The 20,305-nt window shown below is 41.1% G+C and overlaps 2 protein-coding genes across 4 annotated transcripts; one reads left to right on the top strand and one right to left on the bottom strand.

Annotated features, from left to right (window-relative positions):
• Positions 1–1,537: 1,537 nt before the first annotated feature.
• ints9 (integrator complex subunit 9) lies at positions 1,538–11,898 on the bottom strand. 2 transcript variants are annotated; one of them, XM_085771522.1, is made up of 17 exons: positions 11,878–11,898; positions 10,646–10,773; positions 10,453–10,513; positions 10,225–10,287; positions 9,849–9,988; positions 9,609–9,695; positions 9,225–9,345; positions 8,819–8,953; positions 8,202–8,313; positions 7,817–7,997; positions 7,440–7,500; positions 5,606–5,777; positions 5,360–5,484; positions 3,361–3,528; positions 2,965–3,063; positions 2,724–2,861; positions 1,538–1,911 (listed from the first exon to the last, which is right to left on the bottom strand). In XM_085771522.1, the coding sequence occupies exons 2-17, from the start codon at positions 10,708–10,710 to the stop codon at positions 1,735–1,737; spliced, it is 1,905 nt and encodes a 634-aa protein (XP_085627648.1). In that variant the 5' UTR covers positions 10,711–10,773; positions 11,878–11,898; the 3' UTR covers positions 1,538–1,734. The 2 variants fall into 2 exon arrangements, with proteins under 2 accessions (XP_085627648.1, XP_085627647.1); XM_085771521.1 differs by lacking the exon at positions 11,878–11,898 and adding an exon at positions 11,179–11,264.
• On the top strand, positions 11,680–19,550 carry pla2g7 (phospholipase A2, group VII (platelet-activating factor acetylhydrolase, plasma)). Of its 2 annotated transcripts, none has more exons than XM_085771524.1 (11): positions 11,680–11,937; positions 12,596–12,723; positions 13,598–13,748; positions 14,206–14,299; positions 14,385–14,453; positions 15,785–15,956; positions 16,309–16,422; positions 17,827–17,918; positions 18,116–18,286; positions 18,389–18,537; positions 18,678–19,550. In XM_085771524.1, the coding sequence occupies exons 2-11, from the start codon at positions 12,628–12,630 to the stop codon at positions 18,776–18,778; spliced, it is 1,209 nt and encodes a 402-aa protein (XP_085627650.1). In that variant the 5' UTR covers positions 11,680–11,937; positions 12,596–12,627; the 3' UTR covers positions 18,779–19,550. The 2 variants fall into 2 exon arrangements, with proteins under 2 accessions (XP_085627650.1, XP_085627649.1); XM_085771523.1 differs by having other exon boundaries at positions 11,793–12,105.
• The last annotated feature ends 755 nt before the right edge of the window (positions 19,551–20,305 follow it).

The following is a 20,305-nucleotide window of genomic DNA, read 5'->3' on the forward strand; positions in this document are numbered from 1 at the left end:
GCCATCTGGATTTCTTATTTCATCATCATCTCTAATATGTGTGATGATGGGAAGGCTGTGAAATAACCACATACATTTCCTGTCGGGTCACAACAGAAAGAAATGCAGTTATTTTAAGCTGATCTATTGGCACCGTCACAGCTGTTGGGTTAAATGTGCTCATAGTGAATGAGGCCAAGCACCTCAGGCAAACAGGCATTTTGTTTTCTTCTACCATGTGTAATCATCCAGATAAGCATGTTTAGCAGCATGTCTTCAGGGCGCGGATGACACGTGGATTACATTCACAACAATACATATCAGACGTCATGTCTGAACATCAATCCAAAACAAAAAACAATCATATTATTATACTATATGACGAGCTAATTTTAACATTTGAATTCTAGAACTGGATCAAGTGTAATGAATTATTTTGGAGGGGATTTTCACATGTGTATTAATTAAGACATAGAGCAGGTGGCAGCAAAGAGTCTGGCCAGCCAGGAATTAAATTTAGGATTCAGTGCTCACTATTGCCTCCACAGGTTCTGTCCATTAAATGCTTTGGCTTTAAAGAGAAACTATGCAGGATTTCTACCTTAACTATGCTACATTTTTATCTTTATTAAACTTTGGAGTAATTGTGATGGTTAAATAAATGACTTGTAACTTGCTACAGGGAGAATGGAGACTCTCTGCCTTCCACCTAGCGACTGTTGACTGAAAACCAACCTTGCAAGATCAGTGCCTCCTGTAATCTCTTATTTATGGTGGATAAGACTACACAAATATTCATCCTAATGTGTATGATGTATAACGTTATCCACTACTCTGTTGATTGCTTTCGCCCCGGCGCCGTTGAAAACAAATGCACATGGCCGGGAGGAGGGTTAGCAGAACAGCGGAAAAGCGACTGGACTTGCATAGTTCCTCTTTAAATATGACTGCTATCAATGTATATCTTGATACATTCTCTGTGCATGTCTACAGTTTAAAAAAATGCAGGTCATCATTTTAACCCAAGGAATTTCTAATCTCTAATAAATTTGCTCTTTGCTTATAACACCATTTACTAACTATCCACTCCAAAACCTCCATCCATGGACAGTTTGGTGTGGTTTCATACCAGACAGCTTGATTTGGCATGATGATGAAGAGCACAGATGTTATTAATAATATTAATACGACTGTATTCAAACAGAGACAGTTAGCAGTTAGCAGACCTGAAGTAAACATGGAACTTGGAAGTGTGTCTCTCTCAGTAAGTCCATCTTTCATTTAATCACTTACACCTGTATTGTCCCTGCTGTGACAGGTGGACATGTCTCTGTGACGGCTCTGAGAAATGATCATTCAGATACAGCTGCAGTTGCATTATGGGAAAAATAAAAGGCATTTAATTCAATAGAACAAAGCATGTGGCTCTGCTGTGTTTCTTCTCACTTCCTCTTTTGAAAAATCTCATGACTGATTATGTCTGCATATTTTTAAAACATTTCAGTTTCCTTGGTGATGAGGTAGGTGTGAAGAAAACCTCACCAAGAAGATGTTTAGTAAATCTTTTAATACAAAATACTATTTTACAAAATATAACTGACCTTTACAATGGACTATTGTAAATGTTACAGTGTTCATGGACAGCTGAGCTCACAGCTCTTTACCGTCCTCTCTCATGATGTGTCCCGTCACTGTCCGGTAAAGCAGGGACACTGTTAAAAACAAACCAGAGGAAGGTGATGAGGAAGGCTCGGGTCAGAGCTTCTGCAGGAAGCGGAGCACCAGGTCTCTCAGTGTGGTGCGCAGGGGCTCGTTGTTGTCGCAGACGATGTGCGTCCCGTCCTCCTCCAGCTGGATCAGTGTGTCCTCTGCCTGCAGGTGCAGGATGTGTCCGTCTGCCGTCTCCTCCACTTTTACCTCTGTGATTCCATGCTGCCAACCACAAGATAAACACTACTATTATTTTAGGCAATGGTCAGGTATGTATACATTAATTTTCATGTGTGTTTTTTTATTATTTCTTAAAGGGATAGTTCATCATTTTGGCAAATTGGCCCATTGCCATACCGGTAATCGCTATAGTCATAGCAGTAGGTTCGGTGTAAGCTATTTTTAGAACGGTGGAGCAGAGCCGTGAGCTGCTCAGAGCTACGCTACGGTGGCTAATGGAATTTCTTGGTTCCCTCATCAAACTCATCAAATACACAATCCAACAACTCCAAAACGCTCTGGTGGACAAGTTATGACCTGCACATTCATCACGCTATGAGATAATAATGGAACGTTACCAGACAGAGTTGTTTTAGAGGTAAATTCATGCAAAACCGCTAATGCGTGTTGCCTTCAGGGTCAGTTTTTCAGCAAGCAGACTCTGCATTTGCCTTAAAAACAGCTCAGTTTCGTAACATTCCATATTATCTCGTAGCGTGGTGAATGTGCAGGTCACAACTTGTCCACCAGAGCATTTTGGAGTTATTGGATTTTGTATTTGGTGAATTTGATGAGGAAAACCAAAAAATCCCATTAGCCTCTGTAGCGTCGCTCTGAGCAGCCTGCCGCTCCGCCGTTCTAAAAATAGCTTACACCGACAATTAAAGGTAACGAACCTATTGCTATGACTATAGCGATTATAGCAATGGGCCAATTTGCCAAAATGTTGAACTATCCCTTTAAACAGAAACAGTGTTGATGCAGCCAGAGAAACAGATTCTTGAGGTTGCCAGTGATGCCTGCAGTTTTCAAACCTTTTGTAATGTGGACAGGAAAGCTTCCAGGGGCACAGCTCCGCTCAGCAGGGGTTTAGGGGCCAGCACCACCGGGGCCTCCTCCACCACTCTCTTCCTCTTCTTGCTGGGGGGCGCTGGAGGGGGTTTGGGCACCGACTGGCAACGCGACAAGAAAGAAAAATGTCAGTGAACCTGAGAGGGATCACACAGCGTAGTGAATCATTCAAATGGATATTTCGTGGCACACACTCAGACTCACCTGAAGTGTGTGCTTGTTGTCCTTGGAGTGTAGCACCGCAGACACGGTTGCCACGGAGACGCCGGGTTTAATCTCAGAGGGCACCAGGGAGTTAGCCAGCTAGGAAAAAGGAGAATCACACTTTGAAGACATGAAAATTGGCCACCTGCTGTCTGACAGGAGCTGGATTTATTTCCATAATGCATTTCAATCTTTGTTTCAGACAGCTTTTCTGCCAACGTGTCATTGTTTCCTGCAAACTAGGGAGAATTTCAAATATGAACTCGCCATCTGTGTCGCAAAAGTGCTGGTTTAATCTTTTATTCACTGCTGACACCTGACTCCATTAAAAGCCTTTTAAGCGGACAAGTTAAAGAAGAATCAAGTCCTGGGAGCCGTCGCTGTGATGTGACTCACCTCGGGCAGAATGTAGACACGTTCGTAGCGACGTCTGAAGGGCAGGTTGAGTACAGAGCAGCGTCTGTAGGGCATGGGAGGGGGCTGCAGCTCCAGCATCAGGTCAGAGCGGTGGGACTGGGTGAGGGGGGGCTGGGTGTACTGCTCCGGACACACCACATGGAGGGGCTGTGGGGGAGGGGGGACAGGGATCAGCTCCTGTTAGTTTCACTGAAAGCGCCTTAAAGGTTTAAGAACTGAAGTAACTTTTACATGAATTTCAAGACAGCCGCACAGGTCCTCCCGCCATCTTAACAGTGTCATGCTCAGATTTGTTGCATCAGTTTTAAATTGAGTCTGGTTTTTACTAAGCTTGTACTACAGTGGTTTAGATAATCCAGGCTTTTTAGGATTAACGTGATTTGTTAATTCAGAATTTAGTCAAAACAAGGCAAAAACATGATTTTTAAGTTTGTCACAACCATGAAATTTCAGTTCAATTGTCTTTTCTGATCATTTCATGCCACTAAATAGTAATAATAAAAATAGACATACACCTTAAGTAGAAGAAGAGTCATTTATCAGCTTTAAATATTGGAACATATAAATGAAAACTGCATTTCTGTTTGCAATTAAATCCATGATAGACGCTCATTAAAATGAGGTCATTGAATATTAGAGATTGAGTTCCTCAAGATAGAGGCGCAGTGGTACTCCACTCATGTGCAATTACGCCATAGCAGAGGAAGGGGGTGCAACGTGGGGAAGAGGTTTGAGTAGTTGTGGACCAGTCAAACCTCAAGATGGAAAACTATGAGGAACTAGTGATGGAAATATGATTTTTCTATTAGCTTCATCCAGCTGTTTTTATACAGATGAATGGAAACGATTTTAACGATTAAGCAAATTAGTTGCGGTCAGCTCAAATGATCAGGCAATTATGTAATAATTGTGACAGGTCTACTTGTTTTAAAATGAAAACGTGAGACATGAACATGCCAACATCAGCTCTCACAAATATATGAGGTAGGCATTCACCAGGAAGTGTTTTTACCAGTGTTCTCTCATCCTGATTTTCATGTCATTAATTATTAGAGCTCAACTGATCTCCACAACATCAGTGCACACAGAGCTGTTGCAGAGATGATTAAACAGTGTTTGTTTTCAGACCATGCTTCCCCCCTGTTCTTCATACCAGACTTCACTAAATAAATCAAATCCTGACAAAAACCTGTCACAAGAATCCAGCGTCTGCTGTCACTAGAAGAGCTGATGGATTTTGTTGTTTACCAATTAAGTTCCATTAATTGATTTGTTCAGGAACTCATCACACTGCTTCCATTATGAATGTTAATGAGTTTCTGTGTGGAAATTAATTACTCATTTGATCCTTTGAATTTTAAACTGATAGTCTGGTTGTTTTTTTGTTTTCAGGCTAAAGAAAATGAATGAGACTGACTCAGTAATGAAGGATTTTCTAAATGATACTGAGCTGCTCTTGCATTCTCTGTGACCCCTGCATTAATTGGATCTGTCTATTTGCTACCACAGCAGACCAGCACTGCTGTGTTATTCTCCTGTGCTCTGCCCTTAACGCTGATCTAATAGTGTTCTGTTGTTTTGTTTCTAACTTGCCTGTTAGCTTGTAAATCGTTTCTGTTCCCCCTTGTTTATCCCACAGGACTGCTTCAGACTCCGGTCATTATTTGCTTGTTACACCATTCTCCCTTTTGCACTGTTGTGCGTAAAAACAACCCATGAGGGCAGCCATTACTCCACTACACAATCACAATGATTTTCCTGTCATTATTCTCTATTGAGCTCATTTTTCAAAGAAGTATCCCTCTATAAACCTTCATGTTGCTGTAATCCACTTACCATTTAACTGTACTGTATATTTCTGTGCTTATCTGCTTATTTTTTTATATAACCCTGTGATCCGTGGAGAGTAAAGGCTACAAGTACATAAATATATTTGTAAATGGGATGGTAGGATGACAGTTGGGTGCTCACAACGTACCTGGACTTCCTTGAGCAGCTTTGACACTTGGTGGAAGTTGAGCCGTGTGTCAATGGGACAGTAAACACACTTCATAGCCAGCGGCTGGTACGGAGCCAGGGCGTCGAGGTAGGAGAAGTCAGGCTCTGGTTACGAGAGGGAAAAGTCACAAAGGCTTTTAAAATGAACGCGTCTGCTTTCTGTTGATGTCTTTTCATTCACGCTCAGGTGATGACAGAGCAGTGTTTGTCAGGCAGGTGTAATTACCAGTAAAGATGATGGTGTTGAGGCTTGATTTTCCCCACAGCTCCATGAAGTGGACGACGTCCCCGAAGCGCAGAGAGGGATGACCGGTGAAAACCACGCACGGCTGACGGAACTCGCTGCTGAAGTCTCCGTGGATACTGGGGTAGTGCTTCAGCTTGTTGGTCTGAATCAGCTGAAACATCAACAACACAGAAAATTGGTGAATTTAGAAGAAACAGGGATTTAGGTCCAGCAAACATAACTGATGTATATACAGCTCTGGAAAAAATAAAGAGACCACTCCAAAATGTTCTTAATAAATCAGCTACTCTACATGTATGGCAGCCATGGATTCCAGTGTCTATTGAACTCCAACACAAGCACACCTCACTCTACTTCACCTGAACCAAATCAGATTTAATGAGGAAGAAAGATTAGAAATAAATTTTAAAAAACACTGCTGCAATTAAAAATTGGGATTATTCCACCAATTTTGATTTCTAAACTCTTCCTAAGTTTAAAAAGTAGTGTTGTGTTGTTTTAAAATAATTATGAACTTGTTTTCTTTGCATTATACAAGGTCTGAAAACACCAGAATTTTTTTGTTATTTTGACCTGTTGCCATTTTCTGCAAATAAATGCTATTTTTATTTCCAATTTGGGAGAAATTTTGTCAGTAGGTTATAGAATGAACAAAATTGTTCATTTTACTCAAACACATACCTATGAATAATAAAACCAGAGGAACTGATCATTTTGAAGTGGTCTCTTAATTTTTTCCAGAGCTTTCATTTATTTATTTGGGACGCCCTCTAACCCCCCAAAAGTAGGTGTTCAGTCTCTAGTTATAGTCCAAAATCACTACAGGCATTTCCTGTTGCTGTGCACACCAACAGTGTCAGCAGAAAGTGTTTTGTTCATTGTTAGAATGAAGGGGACTTTTCCTCACTGCAGTGGTCTTATTGTTTTCCTGAATCTCACTAACTCTTTAGTGAGTTGGGCCAGAACAACCCTTGCATTGTCAGACATTGTTCAGCTACTATTATGACAGTTCATGCCTAGTTCACTTGGTGTCATTGTATTGCTGATGTTGCCTGGAATTTGACATTATTATTCTCATTTACCTTTATTTAACCAGGAAGTCCCACTGAGATCAGAAATCTCTTTTGTAAAGGAGACCCGGCCATATGTAATCAGCATATACAAGATACACAATAAACAGTCAAACTAAATGTCAGCTACTTAAATATAGCGGCCACTCCAGAGGAACAATGACATCCCTCCCTAACTGCATTCCTTATACTCTTCAAACATTAATGGATATAAATGTTTTTAGTTCTTTTTGGAGATTATTCCATGATGACGATGGCACATAGTAGGAGAATTATGTTTTGCCAAGGTCTGTCTGTAATTTACCCAACAAAGCTTTGTAGATGAATATGTACCAGATACAAATAGTTAGTGATATTCAGTCAACTAAATCTAAAGAATGCAGTGATGAGTGAGAGATTTTGCCATACAAATGAAACGTAGAGAAGCATGATAACACTGACCAAGGCTCCTTAGAGTGGATGAAGCTGCATGCAGTATATCACCATAATCAATTACAGACATAAAGGTGGCTTCCACAAGTTTTTTCTTTGCAGAAGATGTGAAACATGACGTAGCAAATGTGGAGTCTTTGTGTGTAACATCATAATATTTTTCTACTGTTAGATAGCTGCCTATGATTTGAGAAAACTTCTCTGAACTAAACTATCTCTCTTTCAAGCTCACAATCAGGCTTTTCAAATCCCATCATGTCTGAAATGCAGCGCTGTTCTCCACAGACGGGAGAGACGACAGCAGGACTCACCTCTGCGTGAGGGAACGGAGGCTCTGGAAGATACACCTTGGTCTGCTTGTTGTGACAAAGCCTGGAAATATTTTTAAAAAAAAATCTGAACCTTAATAAAACATCCCAGAATTACATTGTGGTGTTTGTTGACAGTAAGGTGGTTTAGATGAAATATTCCATCATATGATCCTTATCTGCAAAAAGCTTCAGAGAAAGGAAAATAAATCTAATGAGCACCCATGTAAAAATGTAGGGTTTGGTTAAATATAACATGTAACATAACAGAAACTAAAAAATGCTGCAAACACTACATCAGCCAAATACGTTTTGTTGCTGTAAATATGTAGTGTAGGTTTGATTTGTTTCACTCTGGGCTCCATCATCAGTGTGCTCACCACTCGGCAAAGATCTGCGAGAACTCCAGCGAGCTGTTGGCGACGGGTGAGATGAAGTAGAAGGGCGTGGTCCCCAGGCTGGCGCTCTCTATGAACTGATACAGACACTCCAGCAGGTCGTATATCACTCCAGACGAGTAGCACGGCACCAGCACGTTGCCTCCAGCACGAATGGTCATGGCTACAGACAGAGACAAACATTACGTATTAACAATGAATTATGACCAGACACACTGCTAATTCTCAATCAGTTCAACCGTGTTCAAGGAATATTTTAATACTTTCACAGACAGAGTTGTACCTCCATATCAAAGCAGACAGTTAACGATGTGACCTGTATCCTCTCAGCAAACTGACTGAATCTATCCAGTGTGTGTGAACCTACCCAGGTTACTGCAAAATTCTCCCAGCATGCCGTCTGGGTTGGCGGTGGGCATCTGGGTGAGACCTGTTAGAATCAGAACGTCGCTGTTCTTCAGGGAGCTTTGGTCCATCGGCTGCAAGAAGACAAGAAGAGGAGAGGAAGAGCTTTGTGGAAACAATTCAGTTCAAGTGTCATCAAAAAGAAACATGTCGCCTCAGTCCCTCTCAGCTTTCTGATGGAGAGAAAGTTCAGTCAGTCCTACAAAAGATCTTCTAGATGTAGTAGTGATGAATGAGTTCAGATCCAGCCCGATATGATTATTGAAACAATAATACAGTTATTTATTTAACATTTGTTCAATTATTGCACTGCTTTGTAAATTTAACGGGAGACCATCAATCCCCATGATGATAAGCACAGAGTGAGTTCATAAAATAATTACAAACAACAAAAGCTGATGATTAAAAACTGAAAAAATTAGAGATTTTTGTCTCCAGGGATGACTTACAGATCTGGTATGACTGTTTTGTTGAAGTTCACAAACATCTCACTGGATCAATATGAGTCAAGTTAAACATTCCTAACCACTACAGGTTTGTGTAAGTTCATCTCTCGACAGGCCTGTGGACCTACAGTACCTGTGGGTGTGTGGTGAGCAGCGATGAACCCGACACATAGGACACTTTCTCGTGATGAGACTGAATGATCCAGTTCGAGCTGCCCAACGAGTAGCCAGAACTTAAGGGGGAGATCTGTACAGCTCCAAACAACTCCTGAAGGAAAGAAGGAAAGCAAACATATAGGAATACAGAAACGACTCATATACAGCTATTTTGTAGCATACGCACTTAAAGAACAAGAAAAGAGTTTGGACCAAGAGCCAAGGAAATTAACATCATCATTTATATGTTCTTCTCAATAAAAATGAAATGCAAAAACTATGACTGTAACTGCAATTGTTTAATTAAATTCAAACACGGAGATGACCAATATCATAGGCCATGTTTGCCTGTACAGCATGTGTAGGACAAAATAAGTTCTCACCACTTTCTGTGAATAACCGACAAGTTGCACTTTGCTGAGGGCTGAGTTCACCTCCTGCATACTGTAGCATCTTTTCCACGTCCACACCTCCACTGCTTCTTTCAGCGGGCCTGGAAGCATCCTGATGCAACAACATCATTTTTTTTATTAGTAATACATAGTTTTAAGTTCAATGTATTTGCTGATGAGAGAATAATGATATGAAAGAGAAAGAACAAATCCATGTACAAATCATAATCAGACAAAGACAAGCTGAACAATAAGAACACAGAAAAATAACCAAAGAAAGTAGATTACTCTTTTTTATACCATTTTTTTCACTCTAAAGTAAAAGATATTAATAAGTATTAGTAGTAGTAGTAAATTCCTCATTTGTACACCCACCTTTGTATTTCCTTGTTTTTCCAGCAGGTGGCAGACTGGGGTTTGGGAACTCTCTCCATGAAGTTCACCAACTCTTCCATCAGAAGTCTGGGCAATAAACAATGACAAACAGTATTTCCTTAACACCTGAAACCCCAGCTATTGATTCTTCCCTCAGGATATGATATTAACATTAATACTTGCATTATTCTTCAAACTCAAAACCAAAACACAGTGGTTCAGAAACATATTGGTTCTTACCTGCCAATCTGCAGGGTGGGTTCTGTGGCATAAACCGTCCCTGTGAAGCCTGTGTGCTCTGTGATGTAGGGCAGGGCCATCATACAGTGGTAGTTGGAGATCAGGATGACATCAATGGTAGACAGGTCCAGCAGCTCTTTCTGTGGGTGATGTAAATGATACGTTTTTGGTTATGATTCAGCTATAATAGTCATTAATATCATAGAGAACAATGTTACTCATTGTACTTGGTACACTCTCCAAGTCGTGCCAGCATTACACTGTAACTTCCTGCTGCCATTAATTTATTACCTTTGAGAGACGGCTCAAGTGACACAAAGGGAACTCATTTTCATAAAATATACTGTACAGCAAATATGGTAGCTGGGTTTCCTACCTCAGGGAGACAGAACTCGGGCTGTGAGTCCACAAACACCCTGCCTGCACACTCCTTTAGTTCCTGTGGAGATGGAGAGAATTTGATTGTTTTCTTTGTCATCAGAGACAAAAATGGATTCATTCACACATTACATACAATAAAAAGGACAGAAACATCAGATAGATTCATAAACAGATATAAGTTTGATTCTCAGTTGTTCAAATCACTTCAAACAGCTTCTTGTACCTTCTCCAAGTTTACTGATCCATCCTTGGAGACCCAGCCTGGCAGCTTCGAGAGTCTTGGGCTGAAAAGGGCAAAACAATAAAAAATAATAACTCTGCATAACAATGCCAAGTGTATGACACACAAATCACGACAGAAACACACTTGAAATGTATAAATAAAGATACTATCACTGGTGCTAGTTGTGACCCACCTGTGCACTAGAGGAAGGGGCAAGAAGTTGAGGACAGAGGTGGTGTCCAGCCCGCAGTCCAGCATGATGGTGGTGGATTTAAACTTGAGGACATTGCAAGGCAATGTGGGGTGACCAGACAGACAGTACTGCAAGAATGACAACACAACATCAGATACACACTTAGCGAAGGAAGGATCTATGACTGTGTGACCAGTACAATAAAGACACAGCAGGAGGAGGATAAACACGATATTATAGTAAGTACGGCGGAAGGACTGTGTGCATGCCTGTCGGTTTGCAATTGCAACTTAATTTTACAAGACAAACCAACTAACCTAGTCACTTTCTTTCACCTGAGACTGCATACAGAGGCTAAACAAGCTAAACAGCCTTGCTGTTAGCTACCTTGCTAGCTCCGGTGAATGAGACAGTTAACTTTAGCTAGAGCTAGGTGCCTTGAACGACTTGATAACATGCTTTTATTTTCACCGGTGACTGGTCTGGCAACTGGAACATTAATTATTATCTTTACTGTTGCGTTGTTTACTCACCAATTTCATTTTTTTTTATATACAAATAACGACTAATAAATGTGTTTAAGATCGACTTTTCCAGCACTGCATCCTTCTGCACTGTGTCTCCGCTCGGTGTCTTCAACGCTGTGCTGCCCCCTACAGAGCTGGAGGAGAACCGCTCCTCCTCACACACAACAAACACAGAGGCTACTGGCCAGTGGCCATTGACGGCCACAGACACTAAACAGACCACGAACTGCACATATGTGTTTATTTATGACAACTCTGAAAAAAGCACCATACACAAGAAAATATCGATTAACGGTATTTGTCGTAAACAAATGCACATGCCACGGACTGCAGGGCTGTCTGCCAGGTTCACTGACTCCAACCAGAGCCGTATGTAGACCAGACCCATAGGTACACATCTATGGACCAGATCACACAGCACCTGTGGAGAGGCGCTGTCTGTCGCTAAGTACTTATAACTCCAACATTAGCTGGGCGGCCGGTTAGTTTATATACACACGTGTGTTTAAGTTTGGTGACGTTTTTGGACAGCCAGACACAGGACTGTGCAGTCACTGAACACGTCCTACCCACCACTCTGGGTGAGCGCTGCTCCTGAGTCCTGCGCTCAGTGCGCTAGCAGCAGGGAGCTAACACCAACAGTCCCGACCTCTGAACCACTCCCCGGTGAACAGCGCGTTCATCTCCAGAAAGTGAAGGAGTTACGTGTTAACATTGCGAAACCGATGTAGTAACAGTGGCAGTCAACGTACTCCTGCGTCTCCGGTAGGCCTTTGTCTTTTGTTACATAGTTAAAACGGTGTTTTTTGCGGTCAACAGCCAACTAGAAGATAACCCAGTTAGCTTGCCTTTTGAAACTACAGAGGTGGATGTTTTCTCATGGAGGATTTGTACAGTTAACAGTCAAGAGGATTTACGAGTGGGGCAGGACAGGTAGGGCTTTTAAAGGCTATTTTCTTTTCTTTCTTTCTTTTAATGACAGCTCAAATACATTAATTTCTTTAGCCCTAGTTTGTAGTAATGACTGTAAGGTCACGTACAGTATGTTTGCTGACTGAAGTTGTGAACCTCGTCGTCACGCACTCAGCTACATGTGGTGAAGGCAGAGCTGATTATGACAGCTGATGTGAATTACAGCCGAGTCATTATTGTTTGTTTGAGAACAACTGAATGTTACACACACAGACAGAGCCATATATAGAGAGGATCATTAATGATGTAGGAGAAGGAGGGGGGAAAAGCTGTGTTCACATTCGCTGACATTTAAAATTGACTGCTTAATGTCATTGGTTAATCTGTGCATTAAGCAGCTGGGTGTCACATACTGTTTTGCTCTGTCATGCGGTCTCTATTTATCATGACTGTCATCCTTCACGGGACTTGGTTACTACTTCCTCACAGGCTTGTTATCTCTATCCGACAGGGCAGAGGAGGTGCACGCTCAGTTTCTTCACCATGGGGAACACCTGCAGTAATCACCTGGGGATCCCTCCAGCCAAGGGCCCCCATCCTGTCGGCTGCACTGACTTCATGATGGACCACACGGTACAGGTAGAGGTTAACCCCTTTTTATCTCTTCATATGGCTTGTATGTGTTCTTATTATTCAGAGATCACATCCTGTAAAAGCTGGATGTATTTGAGGAACTGAGCAATGTTATGTTTTGTTCTATGAGATTGGACCAGGCACAGGACATCTGTGTGTCTTTGTAATGTCATTTATCACAGCTTGGGTGCAGTCTAGGGATGTCACGATTGTAGATTTTCTTGGTACGATTATTGTCAGAGAAATAATCACGATTATTATGCATTTATCAATTTCACAACACTATTAATATGTAAAATCAAATATAGAATTTCCCCTCTGTGACAATAAACCATGAATCTGAATCTGAATATAGTCAAAATATAATTACATTACAAAATATTAGGAGGATCTATTATTATAGGACCAAATATTAATCCCCCAGGGTAAGTGTTTGAAATATTCAAGTCATTAATTGTCATCTATACCAAATGTTTAAGTTAATTAATCATTTTTTATTCTACCAATTCAATGTTACGTAAATAGCCCAGTATCTGTGCATTTACCTTTACTTTGGAGCCCATCTGCTGATATGGTTCCAACATAATCTATTTTGGAAAGTGACGGTATTTAGGAATCTTTACGGTTAATTAATTGTGGCGTTTAATACCGCGGTTAATTGTGAAAACAAGTAATGGTGACATCCCTAGTGCAGTCTGCAGTGATGAAATAAACCTGTTAATAAACCTGTTCTTATGTGATACTCACGGGTCATTGTTTTATGATCAGCCCTGTGAGGAGTGGCAAAGTTGAGCATGACAACTGCATTTCCTTGTTTTATGAGCAAGATATTGGTGATGTTGCCTAATCGTGTGACCTTGCATGTCTGTGTTGTCAACAGGGCAACTTCTTCCGCCTCTACTATCCCTGTCAAGAGACTGAAAAAGCAGACAAGCCAGACTGGGTGCCATGCAGGGAGTATTTTAACGGTCTAGCGGATTTCATGAAAATCAACAGGACTCTCAGTGAAAGGATTTTTGACTACCTCTTCGGTAATTTACCCTCCGTTAATAACCATTAACAACATATATTTCAAATGCATTTCACACAAGTGTCTGCTGTTTAAACAGCTCTCTCCATACTATACTTTTTTTGACATGTTTTATGACAAATTATAGCCTGATCAGAATATTCCAGATTATACTGCAGCAGAATTGTACAAACAACCACTTGATTCATTTGTTTATACTGTGAAAATCATTTTAAAATGCATTTTTTTCTGCTTTTTTTTTTATTATTACGGTATTTATCATTTCAGCCAATGTTGTGTTATTGTTACCATAATAATCTAGGATGATCAAATCACTTTTACCTGCATTGATAAGCAACAACAATGACAGAAGAAATAATGTTATTAGTATTATTATGAATAACCTTTTTCAGTTTGGCAGTGTACAAAAGTTAAGCTGTTGTTCTTTCAGCTCATGTCCTATCATCTGTGTATTTCAGGGTCCTTTAAGATCCCAGCATACCTCGATGCTCCGTTCAGATCAAATGGAAAATGTCCTGTAGTTATCTTCTCTCATGGCCTGGGAGCCTTTAGGTAAATGCCATGTGTTTTTGATGCTGCTAATTTATTTGATTCAGAAAGTCCTGTGTAAGGTGTAACTCACATGTCTGTTTCTCAGGACTTTATATTCAGCTATATGTGCAGAACTGGCCTCGCAGGGTTTCATTGTGGCGTCCGTGGAACACAGGTAACTGAATAAGATTTAATTCAAAGATGATTTTAGTTGGTGTGTTTCTTCATTATCGTTTAATTCAATTCATTTTTATTTCTCTTCGTTTTGCAGCAAGACATAAAAGCAAAACACTATAATATAAAATACACATTAATTAATTGATAAACTTGGGGGAAAAAAGCTCAGTTGCAGTAAAGTGCAGTGTTCTGGATTGATGTCAGGACTTATTTACTGTTAATAAAAATAGCTTCTTATAGAACTGACTCCATACTATAGAAACATGAGGTATTTGAACTGTATTGATACTTGGACTGACAATATGCAAAGTGAAAGAACTAAGACTAGGCCATGTGTCCATTTGGAGGAAATTGTAGTTGGATGTTGGCCAAGCCAACAATAACAGAGGTCAGTCTCCTCTGTTTATCTGTGTGAGTAGGAGTGGAAAGGGTGCTCAGACAATGGTACGAACCAGGTCATCACATTTCTTTTTAGTATAGAGACAAGGGGACCATATGGAGATGAACATAATGGCACAGTTAGTGTGTGTCACTCATGTTGATTGAGGCGACATTTCACAGAATTTTAGTGGCTACAGTTAGAGAGAAAAGCATGTGGCTGGTTTGTAGCTGGGACATGAGACACGCTTTGTTCCCACATGTCTGGCAGCGATGGCCAGAGGTGAGTCCAGTTGCTCAGCCGCCGCTGCTTTGTCACAGCGCCACATCAGTTTGATTAGTCAATGACCACAGACGTAAAGAAAAAAAAAACTTTTTTTGACGCCATGTTTATTTTGCCTTGGCAGCAAGTCAGAACAAGAGCTGAACAAAGTTGGCCACTAAACCACACACTGCTTGTGTGTATGTGTTTGTGTGAGAGAGGAGATCAGATTAATGTCATGCAGGCGTTTCTCTCGTTTCATTTGCAACTAGAAACCTCAATATTTCCTGTGACCATAAAGGAAGCGGTGTCAACCTCTCAGGGTGCTACCACTGATTATTTTCAGAACCAATATCTACAGATTATTCTCTTGATTTATCATTTCATCTACCAAATGTGGAAATAGGTGTAGGTGTCACAGTCAAACTGATGTTTGTAGTTTGCTTGTTTTTAAGTCACTAACAGAAGAAAAAAAAAGATATTCAGTTGATTACAGTAAAGACACATCGTTAGATTTGAGAAGCCAGAGGCAGAGAATTTATAATGTTTCTGCTGGATTTTTTTTTTTTAAAAACAGCTCAATTTACATCTCCAAATGTTCACATCAGTACTACGTTTGTCTCTTTTGTTTGTTTCTTTGCTTTTGCATCGTTTAAACTTCCTACATTGTCTTTTCTGTGGTAATGCAGAGACCAGTCGGCCTCGGCAACGTTTTATTTCCGTGAGAAGACAGACTCCGAGAAGGCAAATGAGAATGTGGCTAAAACATCAGCTGCAGCCCAAGGTAACCTGGTGAAGGAGTGGATGTACTACAGGGCTCTGCAGCACGGAGAGAGTGAATTCCCCCTCAGAAATAAACAGGTAAAGAACAGTTTAAAAGTTAATCCAGGTACCTGCTAGAGTCACTGTATAAAGATGAGGATGGAGAAATGATTCCTCTTTTCAGTTTAGAATTGAGTTGCACAACATTTTATCTTTACACTCAGTCACACACATGCTGACACAATCAAACCACATCCTTATTTGTTCAGCCTGTTTTCTAAAACTTCATCTGATCTCTGTCTCATTTCATATTCTACTAATCTGATCTAATCCACATGTCTTTACCGTTTTGAAAAACCTTATGTTGAATTTTGACACCGCTGACTGAGTCAATTTGGTGACATTCAGTGCGTCCTCTTCTCCTCAAGTGTATGAATCTTCCTCATCACAGGTGAAACAGAGGGCAGATGAATGCATCCTGGCTCTGGAGAATCTCACCAAAATCAACTCAGGGATACAAGTGCAAAATGTTTTGCAAACGCAGTTTGACTGGGGAACGCTGGAGGTAAGCTCTGCAGACAACACCAGGGAATGTGGAAATCTCAGTGTTATCAACAGGAAGTACTGGCATGAGCAGGACAAGGAACAAATAATGGGGAAAGAAACTAAAGCAGAAGTAAGTGATATATTTGTGTTAATATAAGTCTTAAATAGTTATATCTTCCGACAGCAATCACTTACATAGAGTGTTTGGACTGAAACACGGGTCTGTCAGTCCCTCTGCTCTGCTCTGAGCCCAGGAGAAAACATTTATCGTATCCTACAGTTTTTATCCAATGAGGAGAGAGAACGGCATGCAGGGCTGTGTGTGCAGCCAAGGGACGCAGTGAATGTGGCGACGTAGCGACGAGGACTGTTATGGTGCGTTCAAGGAAACTCGTATTTTTCCGACCTGTGAAGTGGTACCAGTTCGATCTGGTACGAGTTCACCGGTCGGAAGTTACGAGTGGCCGTTATAGTGACTTTCACCGGTAAAACAGGTCGGAAAAACACGAGTGGGTTGCCTGGAACGCTACAAAGTCGTAAGTTGTGACTTGAAGCTGTAATTTACGATTTCAAAAGCCTGCCTGGAACGCAGCATTAGCGAAAACGACCGGACCACTTACTTCTGCTTTAATTACTTGAAAAAACTAGAATTGGTACTAGAAATATTTTTTAAAAGGTGTGCATGGTTGCTCTGCTGTTCTCTTTTGCCAAGTCTCCAAAAATTCACACAAAAGAAACTGAAAACTCAATCTGATGTGAAATGTTGCCTTTTTATTTATGAGAAACTTGAAAACAGGAATGGAAGAAAAATCAGTTTCTGACCTTATAACCAGATATTAGTAGGATCAAGACAGGAAAACTTCAAGCAATATATTTTTGTTGCCTGGCTTCTTCATTGTGAAGTTTCCCCTGGAAGAGAGCTTTGAAAAAAACCACACAATGGTCACTACTTTGGACAGCAGCAGTCTGTTGCCATGACATCAGAGAAGTCTCTCACTCAGGACGCCACATCGGTCCTTTCACAGCAGCCTAAAGAATTGACATACGAGCCTGCAGTAGAAGACGTAGCTGTAGTTTTGTCTCATTAAGGTGCTGCTACTTGATGTGGTGACGCGTCCTGGTCAGATGTTTATAATTACAGTGAGGTGTGGCCTGGAGTGGACAGTTTTTTATGTTTTTGTTTCTTTTAACAAATATGGAGAGACCAAAACCCAACAATGAACAATAAGTTCCTTCTGTTATAGAGCAGCTGGAACCAGGAGTGAATATACCAGGTGTTGGGAGACACATAGTATGCAGATTTGTTGGTTTTTCATCTTTCCAATAAATCCGTTGACTACAGGGAAAATATAGCACGTGACCAGACAGTGCGGTGACTGTTATATTGAACTAATTGCAGCTGCTCTCCTCTGTTGGCTGACAGAACTCCATGGATCTGTGCAGGGTCGCAGCGATGGGACATTCCTTTGGTGGAGCGACGGTGATTGAAGCTCTCTGCAAAGAGGTTAATTTCAAGTAGGTGGATTTACACAGTGCTTCCGGGTCTCCACCATCATGGAGTAGCAGTGATATGATACAACAGAATTATTTTGACACAGAAAAGTTGTTTTAGTGCCAGCACCAATTCTTGTATCATATGACTTGAAGCATCATCAATCTTAGGTCTGGATATTGAAGTGATAAGCGTCCTCCCCGTATGTCTCTGGACACAGGTGTGGCGTAGCGCTGGACGCCTGGATGTTTCCGATAGACGACGAGATCTTTCCTCGAGTGAAGCAGCCGATCTTCTTCATCAACTCAGAGAAGTTCCAGTGGGCAGGGAACATCAGCCGCATGAACAAGCTGGACTCGGCCGTCATACCCAGGAAGATGATCACCATCAGGTAGGCCTGGCGCAGCTGAAGCTGGTTGAGGAGCGTCAAGAGTTGTGGTTGCGTTTTTCTTTTCTCTTTCTTCATGGTGATATGATGGGATGTTTCCTTCAGAGGTACAGTCCACCAGAGTTTCCCAGACTTCACCTTCCTGACGGGTAACTGGATTGGTAAACTGATGAAGCTGAAAGGAGAGATCGACCCCGAGATCGCCATAGACCTGTCCAACAAAGCAACACTAGCCTTTCTGCAGCGCCACCTTGGTGAGACGGATCACAAGTTCATAATCTTTACCGATTACTTCTAGAGTCAGGTTCAGTCTGAATCACTTAGATCTAAATCTGTTTTGTGATTCCCTGAAATTGTGAATTAAGCTGAAAATGTTGAATCTTGAACCTTTCAGGTCTGGACAAGAACTTTAACCAGTGGGACCCTCTGATCGACGGGGCGGATGAGAACCTTATCCCAGGAACTAACATCACTGTGCTTCAGTCTGCTATCTGAACTGCAGAAGAACCTGGCTTTACCTGGATCAGCTGAACCACCTCACCTCGCGTGTGGTAGCCAGTGTTAACGGTACCAAAATGCCAGGCCTAATTGGCATTTCGCACCTTTTATTTCAAAATGGACTGAGGAAAACAAACATTTTGGAGTATTAATGGGGAGGAAAGCCGATCTCTACCTCATCAGCAGGAAAGATTTGTTTATCTGGACAGGTCAAACACTCTGTTTAGCAGTGTTTGTTTCTTGAGGCTGAATGTTGCACATGAGCAGCTCAACACTTCTTTTCACTGTTGGTGAAATCTTCATGATTACCAGCAAATTTCTTAGAGAAATGATTTTAATCTTTGAGTGTACATAAAGCCAAATGAGAAATGTTATTCTATGAAAATACTGTAAGTCTCTGTAGATATTGGGACCTTTCAGCAGAGACAAGCTACTCTATGATTGCAGTGTTATGTGATGAGTCGTGTGGGATGGGCACAAATTAAAAAAAAATATAAGATTGACAGCTCATATGATCTTAGATAATCTATCCAAACTTAATAGTGTAGAAAAAACTAAATCTATCCATCCTGATCCAACAAACGACAGCTACAAGTACATCATTACAAATCATCAGAAACACTAAAAGGCTGCAATGAAGAGAACATGTGCCTGAACTCATAGTACTGTTCATCCTGGGTAACAGCCTTCTACTTTTATACACATACTGTCTGCTATCTGCATTTGTACACAACATAAATTCAATAAATCTGGTTTGTTTACAAAAACCCTTTGTGATCCAAGTGGTTCAGTCTTGTAAGTCTGATGAACTGTTAAAGGGATAGTTAAACATTTTGGCAAATTGGCCCATTGCCATAATCCCTATAGTCATAGCAGTAAGTTCGTTACCTTTAATTGTCGGTGCAAGCTATTTTTAGAACGGCGGAGCAGAGCCGTGAGCTGCTCAGAGCTACGCTACGGAGGCTCATGGGATTTCTTGGTTTCCCTCATCAAACTCATCAAATACACAATCCAACAACTCCAAAACGCTCTGGTGGACAAGTTGTGATCTGCCGTTGTAGAGGTAAAATCATGCAAAACCTCTGATACGCGTTGCGTTCAAGGACAGTTTTTCAGCAAGCAGTCTCTGTATTTACCTCGAAAACAACTCTGTCTGGTAACGTTCTGTTATTACCTCATAGTGTGGTGAATGTGCAGGTCACAACTTGTCCACCAGAGTGTTTTGGAGTTGTTGGATTGTGTATTTGATGAGTTTGATGAGGGAAACCAAGAAATTCCATGAGCCTCCGTAGCCTAGCTCTGAGCAGCTCACCGCTCTGCTCCTCCGTTCTAAAAAACAGCTTGCACCAACAAAGGTAACGAACCTACTCCTAAAACTATAGGGATTATGGCAATGGGCCAATTTGCCAAAATGTTGAACTATCGCTTTAAGTCTAAAGGCCTGAAGCTTGGAAAATGGTCTAAGACTAATATTAAAGCCTCAAAGTGCTCACACCTACATGACAAGTCCTTAGTTTTTAGTGG

This window comes from Trachurus japonicus, chromosome 24 (assembly GCF_045865225.1).
Source record: "Trachurus japonicus isolate A0001 chromosome 24, Traja_1.0".
Taxonomy (NCBI): domain Eukaryota; kingdom Metazoa; phylum Chordata; class Actinopteri; order Carangiformes; family Carangidae; genus Trachurus; species Trachurus japonicus.